This window comes from Eulemur rufifrons, chromosome 21 (assembly GCF_041146395.1).
Source record: "Eulemur rufifrons isolate Redbay chromosome 21, OSU_ERuf_1, whole genome shotgun sequence".
NCBI classification, from domain to species: domain Eukaryota; kingdom Metazoa; phylum Chordata; class Mammalia; order Primates; family Lemuridae; genus Eulemur; species Eulemur rufifrons.
In genome coordinates, this window is record NC_091003.1 from 712933 (window position 1) to 736759 (window position 23827).

General features: G+C 60.6%; 1 protein-coding gene across 1 annotated transcript in view; it reads left to right on the plus strand.

Moving 5' to 3' along the window:
- GALNT9 (polypeptide N-acetylgalactosaminyltransferase 9) overlaps positions 1-23827 on the plus strand; it is a 53667-nt gene that overhangs the window by 26523 nt on the left and 3317 nt on the right. The window contains exons 3-7 of the mRNA XM_069497334.1: positions 5484-5650; positions 5933-6107; positions 7923-8120; positions 12637-12754; positions 23472-23657. Coding sequence (XP_069353435.1) covers positions 5484-5650; positions 5933-6107; positions 7923-8120; positions 12637-12754; positions 23472-23657 — 844 coding nt within the window. The remainder of the gene's footprint in view (positions 1-5483; positions 5651-5932; positions 6108-7922; positions 8121-12636; positions 12755-23471; positions 23658-23827) is intronic.

Sequence of the window (23827 nt, forward strand, 5' to 3'; positions counted from 1 at the left end):
CGGAGAGCAAAGAGCGGAAGGCCTGGAAGGGTGGGCGCCCTGCAGCTGCCTGCGTAGTGGAGACTCACGGCTGATGCCAGCGTCTGGCAGTGGCCCTGGCACTGCCATGTCCTGTCCCACACGCAGTCTGCAGCCATGACACGGGCCTGGGTCTGTGGGAAGCCGAGAACTGTCTCCCCGCCCCCACTCCCGTGCGTCGGAGCCACTCGAGGGACACTCTTGCCTCCGTCCCCGTGAGACCCGGGCCAGGCCCACCTGCTCTGCGCACTCAGCTAACGAAGCCCCAGGCCAGTATTCAGCATGTCTGCCCGCGTGAGAGTCCCCACCACGTGACAGTCCCCGCCATGTGACAGTCCCCGCCATGTGACAGTCCCCGCCCGTGTGAGAGTCCCCACCACGTGACAGTCCCCGCCATGTGACAGTCCCCGCCCGCGTGAGAGTCCCCACCACGTGACAGTCCCCGCCGTGTGTTCCACCCGAAGTCAAAGCTTGTCCCCAGTCTGCTGTGGGGCTGCTTGAGGGGGCCGCAGGCCGTGGGGAGGGGCGAGGGTGCTTCTCCTCCCTCCCCTCCCCACCCCGCGCCAGCTGCCACCTCCGAGCCCTGTGGCACCCAGTGGGGGAGGGGAGGGTGCGGGAAAGGGCGTATGTGACTGGGGTTCTGTCAACTGCCACTGGTGTCCCCGAGGCTTAGGAGACAAACACAGCAGGCTCTTCACGCACGGCTGCGCCTCAGAGAAGCTGGCTCACATCATGTTGCTGGTACAACACACACACACACACACACACACACACACACACGGCGCAAGGGAGGGCTTGCGAGGAAAGGAGCCTCCTCGGCGCGCCCGAGAGTTCCTGTCCACCTGCGGGTTCTGCGCGGCCGTGGCAGCAGGTGGCACCTGTTGACGCAGGACCTCGACGGAGGCTGAGCCTGAAACAGTCCGGTGTGGTCACCCTTTGACTGACCCCAGGTCACCGCAGGCAGGTTTCCGTGGACACCACGTGAAACGGTCCCAAGTGACGCAGCATGGAAGGTGCCTGGGAGGGGCCACTTCTCGTACACCCCCGTATCGTTTGGTTTTTGCCGTATGTGTGTGTTGTTGTGATGACAATACCCACAACAACGGTGATACGAGACAATTCAATGTGACCAGAAACATCTTAACCAGACTTTTAAATAGTCAAACTGATCCAAATAAAAGGAATCTCCGAAGCCGGAATTTCTCGTGGCTATAAAAATCTCCAACTGCAGCTTTGTTTAAAGAAATGGTTCTTAGGAGATCATAAGGAAATGTTTCTCAAAAGAGAGATTTTGCTCTCAGGAAAACTGGAGCAACATTTCCGACGTACCGTGGCTGAGTAAAATACGCCCTGGGCTTTGCGAGGAGCCCACCTCCCTCAGCAGGTCACCCTTTGTCCCTTCAGCCACCAGACATCGGCACATTCTTCCTGTCTGGGGACCCCAGCCTCCCCGTCAGCTGTCCTGGAGGGAGGGCAGCTCCCGCCGTGCGGGCCTGGGCAGCCGCGTGCTGCAGGGGGACTTGGCGCTCGGGCCCAGTTGGCCCTGCTGGGCGCCATGCCCAGTGCAGGGGGCTTGGAGCAGTCGCGTCCTCCCCGGGGCACAGCAGCTCTCGAGGCGACTCACTCGCCGTCTGACGTCAGGGGACCCGGCAGGCCGGCCCTGGAGAAGCCCTAACTCCCGTGCCCTTGGGGGGCCTGGTCCCCCGGCCCGCAGGGGCCTTGAGGGCTCGACAGGTGTCCCGGTTAAGAAGCAGATTAGGCCAAGCCGAGGCCAGGGGTCCTTGGATGTGGCCAGAGAGCATCGGCTGTCAACAGAGGTGCAGGAGACCTTTGTCCCCAGCTCCCGCTTCCCGGCGGGGCTCAGTTAGGGCACCTCAGGCGGACGGTGGTCCTGAGAGCTGTGCCCGCCCAGGGCTGGGAGCGGCTGGGCCACCCATCACTAGGAGAGTGCTCAGTGCCACCTCGGCAGAGGCTGAAGGACGGAGAGGGTGCCGGACACACCTGCTCCACCAGAAGCTCAGACGGACCATCCGATACATTTCTTTTTTTTTTTTTTTTTTTTTTTTTTTGAGACAGAGTCTCACTCTGTTGCCCAGGCTAGAGTGAGTGCCGTGGCGTCAGCCTAGCTCACAGCAACCTCAAACTCCTGAGCTCAAGCGATCCTCCTGTCTCAGCCTCCCGAGTAGCTGGGACTACAGGCATGCGCCACCATGCCCGGCTAATTTTTTCTATGTATATTTTTAGCTGTCCATATAATTTCTTTCTATTTTTAGTAGAGATGGGGTCTCGCTCTTGCTCAGGCTGGTCTCGAACTCCTGAGCTCAAACGATCCACCCACCTCGGCCTCCCAGAGTGCTAGGATTACAGGCGTGAGCCACCACGCCCGGCCTCGATACATTTCTTTTTAAGAGTTTAAATCCGATTGAGTTCCTGTCCTGCCATAGAGTTATAACTAATACGTATCTGAGAGGTAAAGTGTAATTAAATAAGTTGTCAGTGTTCAGCTCTGAGGACAGGGGAGAGCCCCCAGGACATGGATTGATCACTCACCACGCGTGTTGCGTGTCTGTGCGCCCTCGTGGCTTGTTAGGAAGGAGCAGGGTCTGGCTGCGCAGAGGTCCGCAGAGCTGTGAGAGAATGAACGTCTGTTTTGTGTGAATCGCCCAGGCTGTGGGTTCTGCTGTAGCAGCGCAAACACCCGGGACTGTCCCGAGTCCAGAGCCCGGGACCGAGAGCTCCGACGTCAGAGTGCGGACGACGGGCGCCAAGCTCCGGCCAAGAGAGGGATCCGCCCTTCTCCGCCTTTTGCTAGCTCGGCCGTGAGTGAAGTTGGAGCTTCTCACCCGAGTCCACGGACGAAACGCTCACCTCTTCCAGAAACACCCTCACAGACACGCCCAGCGAGCGGGCGTCCCTGACCCCCCTCGAGTTGGTGTCACAGTCAGCATCGCGCGGAGACGCAGCTGTGCCGACCTCTCCTCTCTCCAGGGGCTGCTGGTGTCCTGGGCTCTGTCACCAGGTAGCCCCTTGTGGCACACGCAGGTGACTCGGACCTGCCAGGTCCCCGCAGCCTTGGCGTCTCCCAGCTCGCCACGCAGGACACCTGGGAACGTTTCGGGGAACACTGAGTGTGGCCCCGGCTCTCCGTTGCCCCACGACGACTTGGCTTCCGTGCCTTGCGTCTGGGACCAGAAGGTTCACGTCAGCCACGCTCTGTGCCTCTCTGGTCTGCATTTTACAGTTGTCTGGACCGTAATCAAAAAGACAAAAGACGTCTGTTCTGCACCATATCCTGTGATAGATGTGGCCGCAGTTCAATTTTCTAGTCCCTTAATGGGACTTGTTGGAAGAACCAAGACTGATCTCAGGAAACATATTTCACATGAAGAATTTCTTCCGGACCTCGGCTCCTGAGGCAGAGACAGAGAAGTGGAGAAAGTGCCCAGGAATGTCGCCCTGTCGCTGCGGCTCCGAAGCAGCCCGACTCCGGGCGGCGGAGTCTCCAGCCGGCTGTGCCGCAAAGCCCTCTGCGTGTCCACGAGATCTCACGACCGGCTGGGCGGGCGTCTGGCGAGTACGGGAATCTCTCCCTCCGTTTGGGGAGACGCTGGGCGTCACTTACCAGGTTACTGTTCGCCCCCCAGCCCGAGCGCCACCCGCCACCCTCGCCGATCCCGAGGAGGTCAGGTGTGACTGCATCTCACCCGGACGGACCGTACCGCGGGGCTGGCGGCTTCGCTCACCGAAGCGAGGTTGTGTTTGGTGACTTGAGATGACGCTAGAATGTTCCATGCTCGGAGGCTGCCCAGGGACGGCAGGAGCTTGCGGAAGGCGCCTCCGTTCAGCAGGCAGCGCGTGGGCGGGCTGAGTGGCCGCTGCGACCGTGGATAAAGGGCAGTCGGCAGCCTGGGCTGAGTGGTCACCTGACGCGGACGTCTACGTCAAACACGGGGTCGTTAGGGACGGTGCCTTGTAGGTAAGAAAGGGCCGAGGGGCCCGGAGGAGGGGCGGCGCCAGTCTCGGCTGCTGCCGCTCAGCAGTGTCAGGTGTGACAATCCGCCCTCGCAGGTAGGAGGTGTGAGTGCAGCCCGGCCGGGCCCGGGGCCCCAGTCACGGAGGGAGGGTCCGCCGGCTCCCTCGGGTCCTCGGGCGGGGAGAGACGGGGTCTGCTTTTGCTGCGGCGAGGGCGTGTGAGGGCGTGTGAGGGCGTGTGAGGGCGTGTGGGGGCGTGTGGGGGCGTGTGAGGACATGTGAGGGCATGTGAGGACATTTGAGGATGTGGTAAGGACACAGTGAGGACATGGTGAAGATGTGGTGAGGATGTGTGAGGACGCAGTGAGGACGTGGTGAGGACACAGTGAGGTCGTGTGAGGACACCGTGAGGACACGGTGAGGACACGTGAGGACACATGAGGACACGGTGAGGACACGTGAGGACATGGTGGGGGTGGCTGCGTGCTCAGGCGCTGCGGACATGCGCACAAGGGCTCCGAGGCCCGTGCTGGTGACCGCTGGGCCCCCGCGTCTGCGCCTCCCTCACTCATTACACGCGTGTTTATTAAGCGCCTCCTGTGTGCCAGGACAGCTCTGGTTCTTGGTCTGCGCGGCCCGCAGGGTAAAGAGCCTGCTCTGGTGGGGACAGACCCTCGGGAGGGGGCAGGTACAGGACGTGGCTTCAGCAGGAGGGGGGGAGAGAGGACGCGTGGCTGCCTGGTGGCCCGAGGCTGCACCTGCCGCCTTGCTGGGTGGCCCTTTCCCCTTCCCCTTCCCGCCAAGTCTCTCCCTGCCGTGCGCACCCCGCGTCCCCCCGCAGAGCACCTGCTCTCCTGTCGGGTTTTTCCCGCCAAGATGAAGCCTCCTCCCTCTGCGTCACACCCCTCGACCCTCCGGCCGGCCGAGTGCATTTGTCACTTTTGTTCCCACACCAGGCTTCCCTGCAGACGTCTCTTCCACCCCAACAACCCTCGGCGATATTTGTGTCCCACCTTGCTGGGTGTCTGTCCACCCGGGTGTGACTCCAGGTGACAGGACTTGGCTGGGAGCAGGGTCCTCCCGGCTGGTGTGTCCTGTCCAGAGACCAAGACCTGCCCCGGCCCCCAGGCACAGCCGGAGCTGGGGGAGGGGAGGGGCGGAGCGCTCAGGTCCACCTGGACCGCGTGGCCCCTTCCCCCCTTCCAAGCCTTCCGAACACTCGGGGAGAAGGGCTGGGTGTGCCGCCACCGGGACTTGAACCCCTCGCAAGCCAGAGCCTCTGCAGGCCACAGGGAGGACTCGGGGGGCTCAGGCTCAGCGCGGGGTGGGGGGCGCGCGTGGCTCCTGAGGTGACCATGCTGTTTCCTCGTGCCACGTGAGGCGGTTTCTGTCCACAGGATCACTGTCCTTCCGCAGCTGGTGGGACCCAGGCCCGTCCCCTCGGCGTCCTGCGGGGCCGCCCCGCCCTGACGCCAGCCGACCCTGTCCCGCAGGTGCAGACAGATGACCTACTCCCAGGACCTGCCCCAGGTCTCTGTGGTCTTCATCTTCGTCAACGAGGCCCTGTCTGTCATCCTGCGCTCCGTGCACAGCGTGGTCAACCACACGCCCTCCCAGCTGCTCAAGGAGGTCATCCTGGTGGACGACAACAGTGACAATGGTGAGTGTGGGCCGGGCCGTGGCCGTGGCTGGGCGGACGTCGGCTGCAGGGCGGCCACACACGGACCACACAGGCCAGAGGAGCAGGGGCTCGGGGGCTCGTGCTCGCCCAGCTCTGCAGGCCAGGTCCGTGGCGCGGCGTGGCAGGGCCCTGCTCCGTCCAGCCGCGCGGGTCTTCTGTGTTTCTGGGGCTTTGCCCCCGGGGGGCACCCAGTGCTTCAGCCCCGTCTCGCTGGCCCCGCCCGGCCTGCCGCACGCTGAGGCCTGCGTCTCCCTCCCGCAGTGGAGCTCAAGTTCAACCTGGACCAGTACGTGAACAAGAGGTACCCGGGCCTCGTGAAGATCGTGCGCAACAGCAGGCGCGAGGGCCTGATCCGGGCGCGGCTGCAGGGCTGGAAGGCGGCCACCGCCCCTGTCGTCGGCTTCTTCGACGCCCACGTCGAGTTCAACACGGGCTGGTAAGAGCCGGGCGGGCTGGACACGAGCCTCGGTCGGGGCTGGGGGATCCGCATCAGCCTGCCCTGTGGGAGCCGCGGGCCCAGCGCCACCGGGTCCCGCCGCCTGGTTCTGCCACGTCCTTTAGAACGTGTGAGTGAGGCTTGCTCTGTCCCCACCTCGTTCCCAGAATTTGAATCGCCGCCCCGTTCCAGAAGCTCAGACTTGACGTGCACATTCCGCGGTGGGGACCCAGGGCAGGGACTGCGCGGGGGCCGGGGCGAGGCCGCTGTGTGGGGCCCTGGGGCCTCCTGCTGGGCTGCCCGGTGATCTGGCCTCTGGGGTCTCTCAAAGCCCGTGGTTCCCATAGCAGCGTGTGCTGGTGTGCAGGGCGTGGGCGTGTCCTGGGCAGGCGCGGCTGTGGAGGGAGCCTCTAGCGCAGCCTCCCCCGCCCACAGGTGGTTCTCACTGAGACTCCACTTCCTCCTGTGACATCTGTCACCTTCCAACATGCGATGTCATTACCTATACATCACCGTCTGACCCCACCAGGGTCGCTCCAGACAGTTGTGTAGGTTGTGCACTGCACAACCATACTTGGTGGCCTTTCAGTCCCTCTGATGTGGTGTAAGCACCCTGAGGCACAGAGGGCATTTGGGAGAGCCGGGAGTCTGTCACATCAGAATGCGATTTTAAACTGGTACCACTTTAATTTTCACAAGTGAAAACCTGGTTATCCATCTGCAAATAGCACCCCCCTCCCAGAACTGCGTCCACAGAAGACCCTGCCTCGTCAGCAGCCGTGGCATCTGCAGGGAGCTTTTCATCTCCAAAGCACTTTGCTGACAGTGATTAATTAATCGTCCTCACAAAGCTGAAAGGCCCGCAGACACCAGGGCTCTTGCTCAGAGGGAGGGGACGGAGGGCTGAGGGCAGCCACATGGCCCGTGGCCAGGGTCAGGGCCTCGCCCCTCCCCAAGCTGGACCCGAATCTGCTCTGGGCCCCGCCTGTCCCTCACTGTTGCGTTTGGGCGTGGGCGGGTCCGCCGAGTTCCAGCTGGGACGGCAGGTGCTCTGCGGGTGTCTCATCCTTGCAGGAGGCACAAAGTCCCCAGGGGCGAGGGCCGCACTTGCTTCCACTGGGGTTTCCTGCACGGAGGTCCCTGCGGACACCGCTGTCCCGCTGGTCACCCTCCTCTCCGCCTCATCGCCAACCACTGCCCGGTCTGTCCGCTCCGGCCGCCTGGCCACAGCTCTGAGCGCACGTCAGGGTCGCAGTGTGGCTGCTCCCTGTGCCCGGGCTCCCTCCACACCCTCCCGTCACCGCCAGGACAGCCACGCAGCTGCAGCTCCTGACCGCTGCCTCACTGCCTTTCTCCCCCATGATGCCTTCCCCACTTCTGACACGTCCTGTTGTTTACTGAGACTCGTTGTCTGTCCTCTCACCCCGCCCAGTCAGGCCCGTTGCGCACTGTTGTGTAGGTTCCACATGGCACAACAGCACCTGGTAGCTTTTCCATCCAACCTGTTGTAGGCTCCCTGGGGCGTGGATTGCTTTTCTTTTTTAATTCAAGAATCTTTTCCAATTTGTTAGAGCAGAGTGTGGCACAAAATAGATCCTCATTTAATACTTACAAGCGAATGTCCCTTCCACAGGTGCAAGAAAGGAGGGGGGAGGCGGGGTTGGGCTGAAAGAGAGGCTGAGCTGTGAGCTCAGGGCAGACGTGCGGAACCTGTGGGCCTTGCACTTCCCTCCCTTGGGGGAGCTGGTCCCTCCCGGGGAAGGGGGGAGGCCCCAGGAGCCCTGCCTGTCCTCACGGCCCGTGTGTCTTCCGCAGGGCCGAGCCCGCCCTCACGCGGATCCAGGAGGACCGCCGGCGGATCGTGCTGCCGGCCATCGACAACATCAAGTACAACACGTTCGAGGTGCAGCAGTACGCCAACGCGGCCCACGGCTACACCTGGGGCCTCTGGTGCATGTACATCATCCCACCGCAGGACTGGCTGGACCACGGCGACGAGTCGGCGCCCATCCGGTGAGCAGAGGGTGGGGGTGGGTGGGGAGGTGGCCGCCTCATGGTCTTGGGGACGGGAGGTGGCTGCTCCTGCAGAAAGCCAGCCTGGCAGGTCGGGGGTGAATGTCGGCAGAGCAGAGGCCCAGGGCTGCCCAGGTGCGATCTCACCGGGGGGATCGTGGGCAGGTGGGCGGGCCGGCTGGACCTACCAGAGGGCGGCAGGAGGGACGGGCAACACCACAGCCACCGTGAGCAGTGAGACGACGCACGTGGCACTAAGGACACAGACTCACGGTCCTCCAGTCTGACCCCCGCGGGGTGTCCTGCCAAGCATTTGTTTGCATTTTGAATTCGTTCCTTAAACATACAAAAGGAGAGATTTTAACATTTCAGAAACACACAGTGCTGGCACCTCCTGAAACCCGGGGGCCCTGGCAACGCGAGGCCCCCCAGGCTGGAGCCACAAGGCACCCGGTGCCAGCAGGTGTCATCCAAGCAGTCGTTGTCCCCTGCTTGGCGTGGTTCCCGCCAATCTGTTGTCCCCTGGCAATGACTGTCACTTGCAGGGTCAGTTTTCTTGCGCCTGGCTCACTTTATACACTCCTGGCACCCATGACTTCTGTCACATGCAGGATCAGGGTAACAGGTGAGATCCTGTCAGACACCACTTCCCTCACAGGCAGGATCAGAGTCACAGGTAAGATCCTGTCAGACATGACTTCCCTCACATGCAGGATCAGAGTGACACGTGGGATTCTGTCAGACATGACTTCCCTCACATGGAGTATCAGAGACACAGGCGAATATCCTGTCAGATATGATTTCCCTCACATGTAGGATCAGAGTAACAGGTGAGATCCTGTCAGACATCACTTTCCTCACATGGAATATCAGAGTCACAGGTGATATCCTGTCAGACATGATTTCCGTCACATGCAGGATCAGGATAACAGGTGAGATCCTGTGAGATATCACTTTCCTCACATGCAGGTTCAGAGTAACAAGTATGATCCTCTCAGACATGACTTCTCTCACATGCAGGATCCGGGAAATAGGTGAGCTCTTGTCAGACATCAATTCCCTCACATGTAGGATCAGAGTAACAGGTGAGATCCTGTCAGACATGACTTCCCTCACATGCAGGATCAGGGTAACAGGCGAGATCCTGTCAGACATCAATTCCCTCACATGGAATATCAGAGTCACAGGCGAGATCCTGTCAGACATCACTTCCTTCACGTGCAGGATACGAGTAACAGGTGAGATCCTGTCAGACATCACTTTCCTCATGCTGGAGGTTCAGAGTAACAGGTGAGGTTCCTGTCAGGCATCACTTCCCTCACTGGAGGGTTACAAGTACCAGGCGATTGCCAATCACTCACCTCGCCTTGCAGTGGACCATCTGTTCTCAGCCCCTTGAATGAACTGGAGGGCAATTCCCATTGAGTAATGACCTTTTACAGCCAGAAATTGTCCTGTTCATCACCCTCTCGTCTTCCGTGAGAGGCCAGTGGTCATTTGTCAGGTTGTCTTCGTATGAGTAAAGGGAAACCAACTTGTCGTGGATTGTGGACACTGGCCCTGAACCGGCACTGATTTCTGGAGGCCCGAGTTTCTCTGGGGTGGCAGGCAGACGAGGGGCTCCTGGTGCCAGGTGCTCAACAGGGTTTGGCTCAGGTGCCCACCACTGTAAGTCAGGCTGGTTCCTGGGGTGACCTCTACAGTTTGGGAACACGTAATTGGAATAAAATATTGGAGGATGATACTTTGTAGCTGGTGGCATCACCCACAGGTCACGGGTAGGGGTGTGGAGGAGAGGAGTGGATCGGGTGGGGCAGGCCTGTGAGGCACCGCGGGGGGCCGAGAAGGGAGCTGAGGAGCGGTGTGTCGGGCGTGTTGGGGTGGACCTGGGGGTCCATTCTGGACGACGTGAGAAGGGCTGAGCCCCGGACTGAGCCCCAGCGGGGTGGTGAGGGAGCACTTTCTCCGGGAGTCAGCCATGGCCTTATCAGGAGGAGCAGCTCAGGCTCGCCAGCGGACCCCACCGCGGGCGGGGAAGGGTCTTCCCCGGCCACGTCCCCGCGGTGGTAGATCCTTCAGCACAGCCACAGGTGCCAAGCTCCTGTCTTACAGGCTTCAGAGGACCAAGTGTGCCCCAAGGCCGGTGCACAGGGCGGTTCCCGGCCGCCCAGACGCTGCCGTCTGAGGGTGCAGGGCCACCCGCAGGCCGTGGGGACGCTGCCCTTCTCTGGAGGGACACGGCCGTGCCTCTGAGTCCGGGCTGGAAAGTGATGTGGCGCCGGAGAGGATGCCATTCGAAATTTCCTTTAGGGAATGTCCCCTGCAGTGCTGTCCAGCGGGGGCGGGTGGCGTCAGGGCAGACGGGGGCTGGGGAGACCCTGCCCTGCGCCCGCCCCACGGCGGCCAGAGCCAGGCCAGGTCCAGCGTCCACCCTGCAGCCCTCTGTGGCCCTGGCAGCCCGCTCCTCGGGACAGGCTGGTGGCCCCTGGGCCAGAGTCCCAGGTCAGACAGGCCTTTCAAATACGAGTGAGTGTCGGCCTCCCTCCCCGGGCATTGTCTCAGCCTGGGTGACTGAGTCAGATCTCGTGGGCAAATTAGCGGTGACTGCCCAGCAAATCCCAGCCCGTGGTGTGCGCGTCCCCGTTCCAGGGTTCGCCCACGTGGCGTGAGTCATGTTCCTCCGTGCAGATGGACCACGCTGGTTGACCCTCTCGCCCCCGATGGCAGTGGGCTGGGTCCACTCTCAGTGTTGGAACAAGTGAAGGCTGGACTAAAGGTCCCGAGCGATGAGGCAGAGGGGGGGTGGGGGCAGGGTGAGCAGGACCCTGGGGGTCTTGGCCGCCCCCCCCGTCACCCGCCCCCCGCAGCTGAACAGCCGGGGTGAGGGTCATCCCCGCAATGACTGGAGCCCCCCGAACGTGGCATCACTCTGCCCGGGCTGCTTTCTGTAATCACAGGGAGAATTTCTCATGCGAATAAATTCGGTGTCAGCTGATCCTGCTGCCGTCGCCCTGCGAGTCTGCGTTTATTTGGGAACCCTGAGCAGTAATAAAAAAATCATTACCAGCCATAATAGGCTCGGTGGGGAGTTTGGCACTTCGATTCGTCAGAGATCAGCCTGAGATTGTCGTTGTTACGAAAATGAGAGAAATGCCTGTTGTGTGTTGATGAACTATAACTTAACCCCATCAAATGTTGCTATTAAAAATCAAAGTTGGTGTTAAAATTTCATTACTGTTAGGTTAGTGGCCAAAATCTAATGACAGGACAAATTGGATCTTCGCACAGATAAAAAGATAATCACCTTTTAATGTCCCTGTTGTTCCTGGGCAACCGATGGGTGTTTACTTCTGACTTTGCAGTCACCAGGGCAGAATTACTTCTTGTAAATTATGACTGAGACCAGTTTTTTGCTGCTGTTTTTACGGAAGAGAGAGTTAATACCTCCGGGGGCCTTGGGCCTGCCTGCCTCGGCATTTGGGAGCAACTAAAGCTTTGCCGGTTCCTCTCAGAGCTCTAAGGCCTTGGAAGAAACTGAGCCCTCGAGGTACAAGGGAATTGTCCTCGTCTGAGGCAAAATCTTTCATTAAAAGCTTAGAAGTTCCTGTTTTGTTACGACATGTAGACTCTGCCTATGTCTCGCTTAGAGACACGTTTTTCCTTTCTTTTTTCTCTTTCGTATCCCACCGCCTAGCAGACGCTCGGTAGAAACCCTGGAGGCAGTGAGTGCGCAACATTGCTCGCTGCTCCACTGCCCACTGTTCTCTCTGCTGCCGCTTTGTGCTCTGCTTTCACCGTCGCTGTGCCATGCCACCACGTCCCAGGGGACGCACAACACTCATAAATGTTTAATGCATATTGGAAAAAATATGACAAGCACATCAACTCATGATTTCACAGAGAGGGAGCAAGGCTAAATCTGCTGACATTTTGAAATTATGACAGAAATGATAGTACGGTTGGCCGTCTGTTGCACACAACTGCACAGGTTGTGCTCTCCGCAGCTCCAGGGTGTGTCATTCAGAGAGAGTCTGATATCAGTGAGGTTCCGTAGAGTTGAGCAGTGCACAACCTTCACAACTGCCTGTTGCAGCCCTGACTACTGATACACAGATAGGCCAAAACAATGCAGGAGGTAGGCAAGTCACTCAAGCCTGGGAAATGATGTTGTAGGAACCACACAGATGGTTAGATAAATTGATTTTCTTTTAAATTCCTTACACTAAGTGCCTGAGTTGATGCTGGTTGTTGTCATCAGCTGATGTTGTGCAGTGAGCGTTTGGACACGGGTCTGTGCTGAGCGCTTTCCCAGCCTCTGAGGGGTTCCAAGACGAGGCCCTGCAGCTGGAGAAGCAGCTGTTCCCAGCCCTGGGCACAGCGACTCAGTGGTGATGAGAAGTCAGGGTGGAGGTGCGAGGCGGGGAAGAGAAGGTGGCGGGGCTCCACCGCGCTCCTGCTCTGGCCCGGCCCTGGCTCCCACGCTGGCGACGTTCTCATGCCGCTGTCTCTGCCCCAGGACCCCTGCCATGATTGGCTGCTCCTTCGTGGTGGACCGAGAGTATTTCGGGGACATCGGCCTGCTGGACCCAGGCATGGAGGTGTACGGCGGCGAGAACATCGAGCTGGGCATGAGGGTGAGTGCGGCTGCGCGGCTCTCGGTCTGGGTGGCGCCAACAGCGGGTGGAAGAGCAGCGGGTTGGCGGTGGGGCCTGTGCAGCGCGAGGGACCCGCTCAGGCCCACGAGCCTGTCAGCTGTCAGCGGTATCTCTGATTTTCTGCATCATACAAAGTGTCCGCTGGGGGTGACAGGCTGGGGACTCTGGGAAGCTGGTCCTCCAGCACAGAGGGCCTGAGCGCCCATGCAGAGAGGCCTGACCTCAAGCTGTCTGTCCCGTGCGTGGGATGGGCACCTGCTGTTTGTCCCTGCTGCGCCTGGGAGCTGGTGTGGGAGGGCAGCCTGGGCGGAACAGGCGGGAGGCCAGGCCTCGCTCTGAGGACTCGCGCCCCCCAGGGCTCAGGAGGTGCTGGGCGCCTGGCACGGGTCAGCTGGGGGCTGCCGGGTGGACACGGGACCTGGCCTGGCTGTGGCTGCCGCGGGGCGGGGGCAGGGCAGGGTTTCCCAGCCCCCGTCTGCTCTGACACCCCCCCCACCAGACGGCACCGCAGGGGGTTTGGAAACTGTGGGGAAAAGTGCTCCGGGCAGGGGGAACAGTGAGTGCGGAGGCCCTGAGGCAGGACCGTGGCTGGCGGGACGGTGGCTGGTTACAGAGAACACAGGTGTCCCCTGGGCCACATGCTGGCAATGCTGTGACTCAGGGCCGGTCACTGCGCTCTGCCTCCCCTGCCCCTGCGCAGACACCGGTGCCTGCCCTGGCAGACGGCGGGGGGGCGGGGTGGGGAGACACAGCCTCTCTGATCGATTGGGCCCAATTAGAGCAGTAATTCCGTGGTCGCGGGGCCAATTTACATTCCTGTGATTGTACAAATGCCAGCCGCCCACCCTCTGATGAGGACAGTGCTGGAGCCCATTAGAGGGAAATGGACCCGCGCGTCCGTTAGGGTTAATAAAGGTCAGGACGGAATCCAGTGTGTCCAGCTGGGAGCTCCGTCTGCAGGGCAGGGCTGGGACCGCCGTCTCTGTCCTGTAACTCACGCCTCAGGTGCCACAGGGAACCTTCTATCGTGCCCTGAAGGCAAGTCCCGGACCCTGAGACCCCACCCCAGTGAGGGGCCGTGCTAGCCCGGCACACCTGGGGCCCGGGTGGCGATTTTCCCGTCTCCCAAGGGTGGATTGTGTGAGGTCCTGTCGACACACCGTCTCGCCGAGGCAGAAAGTGCCGTCGCCTCTCCCGGGAAAGGGAGTCCTGGCATCAGACACCAGAGGGACACGCAGGTGTTTTCCATATGTGTGTATGTGTGTGGCGTGTGTATTGTGTGCATGTCTGTATGTGTGTATGTGTGTGGTGTGTGCATGTGTGTGGTGTATGTGTGTGGTGTGTGTGGTACGTATGTGTGTGGTGTATGTGTGTATTGTGTGCATGTCTGTATGTGTGTATATGTGTGCGGTGTGTGTATTGTGTGCATGTCTGTATGTGTGTATGTGTGTGGTGTGTGCATGTGTGTGGTGTATGTGTGGTGTGTGTGGTGCGTGTGTATGTGTGTGGTGTATGTGTGTATGTGTATTGTGTGCATGTCTGTATGTGTGCATGTGTACATGTGTGTGTGGTGTATGTGTGTGGCATGTGTGTGTGTGTGTGGTTTTGTCCTCAGCAGTGGTACACGAGGGAGGCCGTTTCCCAGGCCTTGTAGCGCGTGGGGTCTGATCAAATATAATTGTCACTTTCTGCAAATATGACAGACACAGAGGAAAGGTCTTTGTGGGCTCCATTTGCATTTCTTCAGTCGCTAATGAGCTTGAGCACATTTCGTGCGTTTGTTGACCATATGTTTTCAAACCTTTGCCAATTTGTTCTCACGGCTCCTGGTTTCTGGTTGGCGCTATGAGCTCTCACCCCGCAGGGGTGTTGACTCTGCTGCCGGCTCGTCACATGGGAAGTGTTTCCCACGCGTCCCTGTCGTCTGCCCGTGGCCAGGCCCTCGCTGCCGTCCTCAGAGGCCCGTTCGAAAGCCTCTGCGACCATTTGAGTATCTTTCCTTTTGACACTTTCCTAGCTCTTTCCTCACATTGAAAGCTTTAATCCATTTGGAGAATATATATTTTTATATGAGTGAGGTCATGATCTTTCGTTAGGATGTTCACCGTCTACCCCCGACACTGACGGGGCAGCCCCTCGTCCCAGGCCGGGCGCTGGTCTGTCTGTGCTTGTCTGTTTCCAGCTTCCCGTTAGCCACCAGCGCGTGGCCTCGTCAGACAGCTCAACATCTTGCACTTGACGACGTCCCCAGGGTTGTTTTAAATTTTCTTGGCTATTCCTTTGCTTTCGCTCTCTCTTGTGGACTTTGGAAACATTTTACCGCGATTCTATTCCATTTGCACAGGTTGAGTTTGTGCCATGTCACACGGCAGCGTGGCACCAGGAACGGGCTGTGGCGTGGGATTCTGGGCTCCCGAATTCCTCTGGTCACAGAGCCCCGGTGTGTTTGTGGATTCTCTTCCCTTTATTCCTCTAGGGTCCTGGTCTGTGTTGTCAGTCGGAGGCTGTGTCTTCTTACAAATCCAGAAAGTCCTCGGTTCCTTGGGATGGTCCCCCCGCCTGACCTAGAAATCGTGCCGGACGTCTGTGGGGCTTCCCGGCCCGTCCTCCAGGTTTCCTGATGGCCCTTTCCTACCTCCCGCCTCCTTATCACCCTGTGCTGTGTTCCGGGTAATTTCCCCGGTTCTATATTCCAATGAACAATTCTCTCTTCAGCCACGTCCAGACAGCTATTTAGGCCACTTATTTAGCTCTGGTTTTTCATTTTAATGACTATCTTTTATATTTATGAGGTCTTCTTCCATTGGTAGTTTTCATATCTGATTGCTTTTTTTAATAACTGTTTTGATTCATAAACTCATGTTCTTTTTAACGAATGCTTTTCTCTCATTCCTTTATGTCTTTAAGATTCTAACAGTTGTCTTAAGTCCCTTCTTAACGTACTCTTTTTTTCTGTTTGCTTGGGTTTAAACTCACCCATTTTGTTGGCTGTATTGGCTGCCTCTCCGGGAGGGGGATGTCCCTGGGCGCTCTGTCACCGTTCTAAGAGCTCATCTTGCATGGGAGCTGTATCTTCACGACCACTCGTTCCTGAAAGGAAGTTTCACATTATCTCATCCTCACACCCCCGGATCTGTGACTCAGAACTTAGCGGCTGAGTTTCCACCCGGGGAGAGATCCTGGCTCCACTTTGCAGCGTATGTCGGCCTGATCCAGGCGCTGCCGCCGCTCTGCCCGGGTTATTTCTGGCTGCAGCCTGGCTGGGATCAGGCGCCGCTGGATCCAGCTTCTCTTCCCACTCGGGGAGCCTGGTCCCAGCCCAGGACTCACACAGGGACCCCGGCCGCACACTCGGCCCCGGGGGCCCCCACGACGGCCACGGGGCAGTGTCTCACGGCTTCAGCCTGCTCATTCCGGCCGGTTTCTGCTCCTTCTGAGCTATGGAGAGTCTTGTCTTGTTTTCTGGTAAATACTTTTAACTTTTAAAATAATCCACCCGTCGAGTCTCCGTGTTCGGAACAACAGGACAGGTTTCCACATCCACGAGGTTGACTAGTTGTCCTCCTGGGTGTCCATCAGCTGCAGGCCCTGGGTCCACGCAGACCTCGCGTAACTGTAGCTTCGTCTCCATCTGGGGACAGAAGCACGTCCCTGAAGCGGCAGCCGGACGGGGCTCTGCCGCTCGAGGGACGGAGCAGATGGTGACGTCGAGTGACAGGCAGTGAGGAGTCTCAGGGCTGAGCCCGCTGTGCTCACATGGAACCGAGGGCTGGTGGGAGCGCAGGCCGCGGGACCCAGCCCGGCTTCCGACTCCGCGGGTCTGAGGAGTGCGTGTCTCAGGGGTGCCAGGGGGCACCGGCGCTGCTGGTTCGGGGACCACACTTTGAGAACCACTTGCTCAGAAGGAAAAAACTATCTCTCTGTTTTCGTTTGTCTGAGATGTTCAAAGTGCTTAGTGCAGACAGGAGAGATTTGGAGCAAAGGTCCCGCCCGGAAGTTTCTGCAGTCGGCGTGGGAACGGGAGCGCGGAGACGGCGGTTTCTGCAGCCTGGTGTACGGGCTCGATCGCCCAGGAAGAGACGGCTTCTTGTCAAAAATTGATGGCTTGAGCCCCTGAGCCCTGGGAGATGGGATTTGCCTTTTCCAACACTAAATCCAGCAAGTTCTGCCCCGGAGACGGACGGTTCCTGCAGAGCAGGAGCCTGTGTGGCAGGGAGGCGCCGGCCTGCGGCTGCACGGGAGGAATTATTGTTTCCTGACGCCGGGCCTGGGCTTGGGGAGGGGTCACTGAGCAGATGGTAAATCTTTAAAACTCAGGTTCAGCGCGAAACCTCGAAAGCTGATGCACACGGAGTTCTCCAGAGCGAACACAGAGCCCAGGATTTTGTTAAAGGGGACCCTGTGCTGCCGAAGGGCAGGTGCTGACAGCACCTCGTGCGTCTGTGCCCGGTGACCACCTGTGGGCAGGATGCCCGGGCTGCTGCCAGCCCCAGCCGGCCTCTGGTGCAGCAGCCTCTGCCTGGAGGCCTGGCTAGGAACACCCGGCTGCTTGGCCTCTCAATGCCATGTCCTCATCTCCATAGGACAGCTTCACGTGGTGCCCGGAGAGAGTCGCGCTTCTGTGTGGACGGATGCAGATGGGTGGATGGATGAGTGGATGGAGGGTGGGTGGATGGATGGTGGATGGATGGTGGGTGGATGGCTGGTGGATGGGCGGATGGATGGGTGGGTGGGTGGATGGATGAGTGGGTGGTTGGATGGGTGGAGGGATGGATGGATGGGTAGATGGATGAATGGATGGATGGTGGATGGGTGGATGGATGGATGGATAGTGGGTGGATGGATGGATGGATGGTGGGTGGATGGATGGATAGTGGGTGGATGGATGGTGGGTGGGTGGATGGATGGTAGGTGCATGGATGGTGGATGGGTGGATGGTGGGTGGATGGATGGAGGGGTGGGTGGGTGGGTCGGTGGATGGTGGGTGGATGGATGGTGGATGGGTGTATGGATGAGTGGATGGAGGGTGGGTGGATGGATGGTGGGTGGATGGTGGGTGGATGGCTGGTGGATGGGCGGATGGATGAGTGGGTGGTTGGATGGATGAGTGGGTGGTTGGATGAATGGATGGATGGTGGATGGGTGGGTGGATGGATGGATAGTGGGTGGATGGGTGGATAGTGGGTGGATGGATAGTGGGTGGATGGATGGTAGGTGCATGGATGGTGGATGGGTGGATGGTGGGTGGATGGATGGAGGGGTGGGTGGGTGGGTGGATGGATGAGAGGATAGGTGGGTAAGTAATTTGACTGGTTATTGTATCCATGGCTTATTATGAAGACAAAAGAGGGACAGGCAGGCTTGAGTAAATGTTATCAAATTGAGAGGCGAACTCCTATCCTCATTATTATTATTATTCTTTTTTTTGGAGACAGAGTCTCACTCTGTTGTCTGGGCTAGAGTGCCGTGGCGTCAGCCTGGCTCACAGCAACCTCAAACTCCTGAGGTTAAGCAATCCTTCTGCCTCAGCCTCCTGCGTAGCTGGGACTACAGGCATGTGCCACCATGCCCACCTAATTTTTCTATATATATTTTTTTAGTTGTCCAGCTAATTTCTTTCTATCTTTAGTAGAGATGGGGTCTTGGTCTTGCTCAGGCTGGTCTCGAACTCCTGACCTTGAGCGATCCTCCTGCCTTGGCCTCCCAGATATCCTCATTATTTTTAAGGTGAAAACCAGCTTTTATCATATTCAGTGGGTCACAACACTCAAAAGGAAATTCACACTTGGTCACACACCTGAACCTACCAGTCACAGACCAAGTTGCCCCCGAGTTGTCCTTCCTGCCGCCGAGCGACTCCGCTGAGCCACCTGCAAACCCGCCACAGCAGCGCTGGGGCTCCCGGGTGGTCACGGACGAAACCTGATTTTACTCCTGTTCCGGCAAAGCGTTGAGAAGCTGCCGGACGCCGCATCTGACTCGGTGTCTGGAGAGCCGAGGGCATTTGCGCAGCTTTTCCTCCCAGAGGCCTCTTAAGCGGCGGACGGGAGAGCGGTGGTGAGGTCCCGACAGCCACTCAGCCCAGCAGAACGTGCTCGGGGGGCTCCAGCGTCACACTCGGCCTGTGCCCACGGATGGTCTTCTCCCCACCAGGAATAAGTGACAGGCGGCCCTGCTCCGCGAGGTCAGAAGCTGAGCAGGGCCTGGGGTGGCACCGCCCACCCTGCCCCCCCCTGCCCCCCCCTCAGGGTGGCACCGCCCCCCATCTGTTACCAGGAGGCCGGCAGATCCGACACCGTTAACAAGATGGTTTGTCGTTGGCGGCGCCCAGAGGAGGCGCACGGGCCGCACGGGGATTGGGGGTCTGCGGGAGGGAGGTGGAAGGGCCTGCTGTGGTTTCCACGGGAACGGGCAGGGCAGGTGAGCAGGCGTGAGGCTGGTTTCCAAACCCTGGGGGCTCTGGGGTGTGAGGCCAACCCTGCTTGTCTGAAGCCTGGTGGGGTCGGGGGTTGGGGGTCAGGGGTTGGGGGTGGACGGCCCAGCGTGGAGAGAGAACGCGCCTGGAGGAGCCGTCAGGAGGGAGGACGAGAAGTGTGGGCGGCCGGAGGTCTGCCCGGTGCCCAGGGCCAGCCGGCAGCCCAGGAGGACGGTGGCCCCAGGCTGTGGGGCGGAGCCCGGCCCGGCGGGGCACACCCCGGGGAGCGTCCTCCCGACGCCTGCAGCTTCCCCACCGGGACGCTGAGCACAGCGTCAGGGAGACCTGGGCTGTGCCACAAACCTGGAGCCCCCCAGCTCTGCCGTGAGACAGATGGCAAATGAGTGGCCGGCCGGCGAGGGGGTCCCCACGCTCCTTGCCTCTGGGAGGACGTGCGGCAGAATGAGATGGACGCGGAGTCCAGGAAGCTGCTCCATAAAAATGATGGAGAGACACAGTCGTGCGGGCACCCTGCAGATGGGAGGCGAAGCCGCAGGGCCGGTGATTGTTTTCCACTCTCCGCGCCTTCCGCAGGAAGTGCTGGCTTTTTAATAGCAGGGGCACGCCAGGAAAGTGTCACTCTGATCACTGTGGGCAGGAAAAACGGGCGGGCGAGAGTTGGCAGCTTCCCTCTGAGTAAAAGCTCCTCCGAGGCTCTGTGCGGACGGTGGTCCACCCTGCTTGGAGAAGGTGCTCCCCTGCGCGGGGAAAGTGCTCCCTCTGCCTGGGGAAGGTGCTCCACCCTGCCTGGGGAAGGTGCTCCCCTTCACGGAGAAGGTGCTCCCTCTGCCTGGGGAAGGTGCTCCCCCCTGTGCGGGGAAAGTGCTCCCTCTGCCTGGGGAAAGTGCTCCCTCTGCCTGGGGAAAGTGCTCCCCCTGCCTGGGGAAGGTGCTCCACCCTGCCTGGGGAAAGTGCTCCCTCTGCCTGGGGAAGGTGCTCCCTCTGCCTGGGGAAAGTGCTCCCCCTGCCTGGGGAAGGTGCTCCACCCTGCCTGGGGAAAGTGCTCCCTCTGCCTGGGGAAGGTGCTCCCTCTGCCTGGGGAAGGTGCTCCCCTGGGCGCAGTTGGGGCTCCCGTGTGCCGCTATCCCCGCCACAGGCCGAGGGAGGCAGAGGCTCAGTCCCAGCACACAGGGCCACCGTCGAGGCACCTGTCAGCAGACTGGCAGCGCCGGGGTCCGGGCTGCCGGGAGCAGCATTCTCACCCTCTTCCCAGGGAATGGGCCATTCACTGGCACCGTCCTGACAGGCGATTATTTCGGAATTCGGGAGGACCAGGTCTTACCTGCAGGGCAGGAGATGCTGCCACTTCCGAATTCCTCCTTTCAAGAACGGGCAGGGACGGGACGGGGAGTCAGAGGAGCAGGGGCTGGGACCGGGCGGGGTCCCCCTGCTCCCCGAGCGCCTTCCCCCCCGAGCGGCACCAGAAGGCCACACCTGCTCCTCCTCCGCTAAGCGCTTGCTGTTTCTGTTTGGGTGGCAATTTACCAAATTGATCGAGATAATTAGCAGTTAAGACACAGCGTGGGTGTGACTGGAGCGTGTGACTGCGCTCGGTGACACCTCCACGGCTCCCGGTGAAGCAGCAGCCTCAGGGCTCAGCACCACTGGTGGGGCTCCCGGCCCCAGCGCAAACCAGCTGTGCGAGGCCAGGCCGCACCCGGCCCGTCTGTGCCTCAGTTATTGTCATCTGCAGTGAGGACAGGTTAATCCCTCACCTGCCCTGACAGAGGACTGCCGGGTTCCTTTTCATCCAGCTGCCACCCCGGCCCTGGTCCAGCTTCATTGGGTAGGAGTCTAACAGAAAACCTCATTACCTGAGGCATAAGCTGGCGGAGACTTATGTGTCCCGTGAAGCACAGAGCGGGTGGGGCACCTCCATGGCACCCGTGGGCACTCCAGCTCTTTCTGACTTTCCCTCTGCCGTCCTCACTATGCAGACTTTGACATACACGGCTGTCGCCTCATGGTCACAGGATGGCTGCCACGCCTCCAGATCTCTCACCCACATTCCTAACAGACAGAATGGAAAAGGGGCAAAAGGCGCTGCCAGCTGTGTCTGTTCTTTTTGCAAAATCAGGATAAGCCACCGCTTTCTCGAAAACCCCATTCTGAGACTCCTCATTGGCCAGACTCCACCCACGGCCGCCTCTTGCTGCGGGAGGCTGGGGGGCCAGGGATTTGTGGATGAGCGTGAGTGAGTTGAGTGTCCAGCTCCGTCCTCGACCCGCAGGAGAGTGGTGTGACGCGACTCCCGCAGACAGCAGGGGGCTCCTCTCCTCTCGCTGGGACCCCCGGCCGGGGGCCTGCAGACAGGGACCCCAGGGGATCGTGCGGGGGAGGGAGGGGCAGCTGGTCTCCCCCCTCTGGCTCCTCCGTGTTAGACCACCCGTCACCCAGGTCTTGCCTGGACTCCCACCCTGCCCGTGAGGCCCGGGACGTCCCATCCTGACGTCTGTCCTGGGGTGGCCACACCCATCGCAGCTCCAGAGGCAGTGGAGGTGCTGCTGGTCGTCACCCTAGATGGTGGCACCACCTGCCCTGTCGGGCAAGCGGGGAGGCTGGGGCAGTGACTGGCGTCAACTCAGCTTTCCCGGTGTCTGCTACACGCAAGGCGGCCGCAAGAGCCAGGTCGTGGGCCGTCGCGCCTGCTGAGGTGGCTGCATCAGTCGGCCATTGGCTGCGTCACAGACGGCTCTAGAACGCAGTGGCTTAAGACGCCTGTTACTTGGCCCCGGTTCTGCGGGTTGGGGTGTGTCCTGTGCCGAGCAGGCGGCCTGTCCTCAGCCGGGCTGGCCACGGGCAGTCGGGCCGCAGGCCCACGGGGTCGGCTGGGCTGGGGCACGCGGGCGGGGCTCAGCGGGGCGGCTCGTGGCTGCTCCGTGGCGTCTCTCGCCCCCCAGCGGCCATCCCGGGCTTGTTCTTGCTCTGGTGGCTGGTACCACACACAGAGTGGATGTGACCAAGGTCTCCCGAGGTCAGCACGGCCCGTCCTCTCGGTCCATGACTGCAGATCATGTGACCGTGGGGTGGGGCGATAGTGTCCCCCTCCCGATCACCAAAGGGTGACCCCAGACCCTGCCCTGTCAGCCTCAATCGCTCTGGGCGGAGAGGATGGTGCCAGGCTCCGAGGTCCCTCACCTGGTGTTCCTCGGGGCTGGGCAGAGGGGAGGGCCTGGGACGTTGCCCCCGAGACCCTGGGAGCTGGACCGTGTGCGTCGGCTCCTGTGGGCGGATTTCACTCTGCGCCCTGGTCCTCAGACGCCGGACGTTTGTCCCCTCTGGCCGTCAGAGCGGAGAAGTTATTGCCAATATTTACCTGAAATTTACGGAGGGTTAAACGCTTTCCCGCAGAGCCATGACCGTAGAGCCTCTCAGCTTTCCCTGTGGCGTGAGGGTGTTTCCAGGGGAACAAGCGGGCGAAGTTCTGCCGTCAGATCACGTATCGGTCCCTGGTATTAAAGTACATGAAAAATTCCAAGGTCATTAACTCCAGCTTGGCCGAGAACGGCCCGGGCACAGGGACGCAGCGCTCAGAGGAACTGGGGGCGCGGGGTCCTTCCCATCGTTCAGGGGGTCGGAGTAGACGCTTGCCCAGCGAGGGGACGGGTCCAAGGCAGCCTCCTACCCCATTCCGGGGGCTGGTGCCCCGCTCGTCCGGCCGCCGTCTGGAGACACCAAGGCGGGCACCACCCACGCCCCGGGCGGAGCCAGCGGGGCAGGGTCAGCAAAATACACCCCTCCTACGAGTCGGGGTTCACACAGTGCGGGGCCCTGGGAGCGCCACCCACAGAGGGGTGAGACGGGTGCCGGGCTCTCGTGCATCCCTGGAGCACATGTTCACCACGGACGCTGGAAGCTGGGTGCCGGGGAGCGGCCGGGGGGCCCCGCTCAGAACAAGCTCGGGGCAGGCGGGGACCACAGAAAGCGGAACTGATTCAGTGTTGGGTGGGTGGAATCACGTTACGTGCGAGAGGAATCAAATTTGGTCTGAAAAGCCCCACAGAGGAGGCCTCCGTGCGCCGGGCTTTGGTGGACGCAACCCACCTTCCCTGAAACCCAGCCATCGGGGGCAAAGGCCCGGGGCCCGCCAGGCGGCGCGGGTGCCCTGGGGTCCCGGGACGGGGGTTCACTGGGGTCGGGCCCGGGGTCCCCTCGTGGGGAGGGCCGGGCAGCGGAGCCCCCGCGGGCCCTGGCGCCTGGCCACGCCCGGCCCTCCCGCAGGTGTGGCAGTGCGGCGGCAGCATGGAGGTGCTCCCGTGCTCCCGAGTGGCGCACATCGAGCGCACCAGGAAGCCCTACAACAGCGACATCGACTACTACGCCAAGCGCAACGCGCTGCGGGCGGCCGAGGTGTGGATGGACGACTTCAAGTCCCACGTGTACATGGCCTGGAACATCCCCATGACCGTAAGCGGGCGCCGGGCAGGGCTGGGGAGGGCTCGGGCCGCCCGTGGCCCCCGGTGTGGGAGTCGGGGCCAGGCCAGCTCGAGGGCCACCACGGGCAGGGCCCGTCGGGAAAGGGGTCCCTTCACGCTGGCCCGGCCGACGCGCTGGCCCGGCCCTTTGCGGTGGAGACG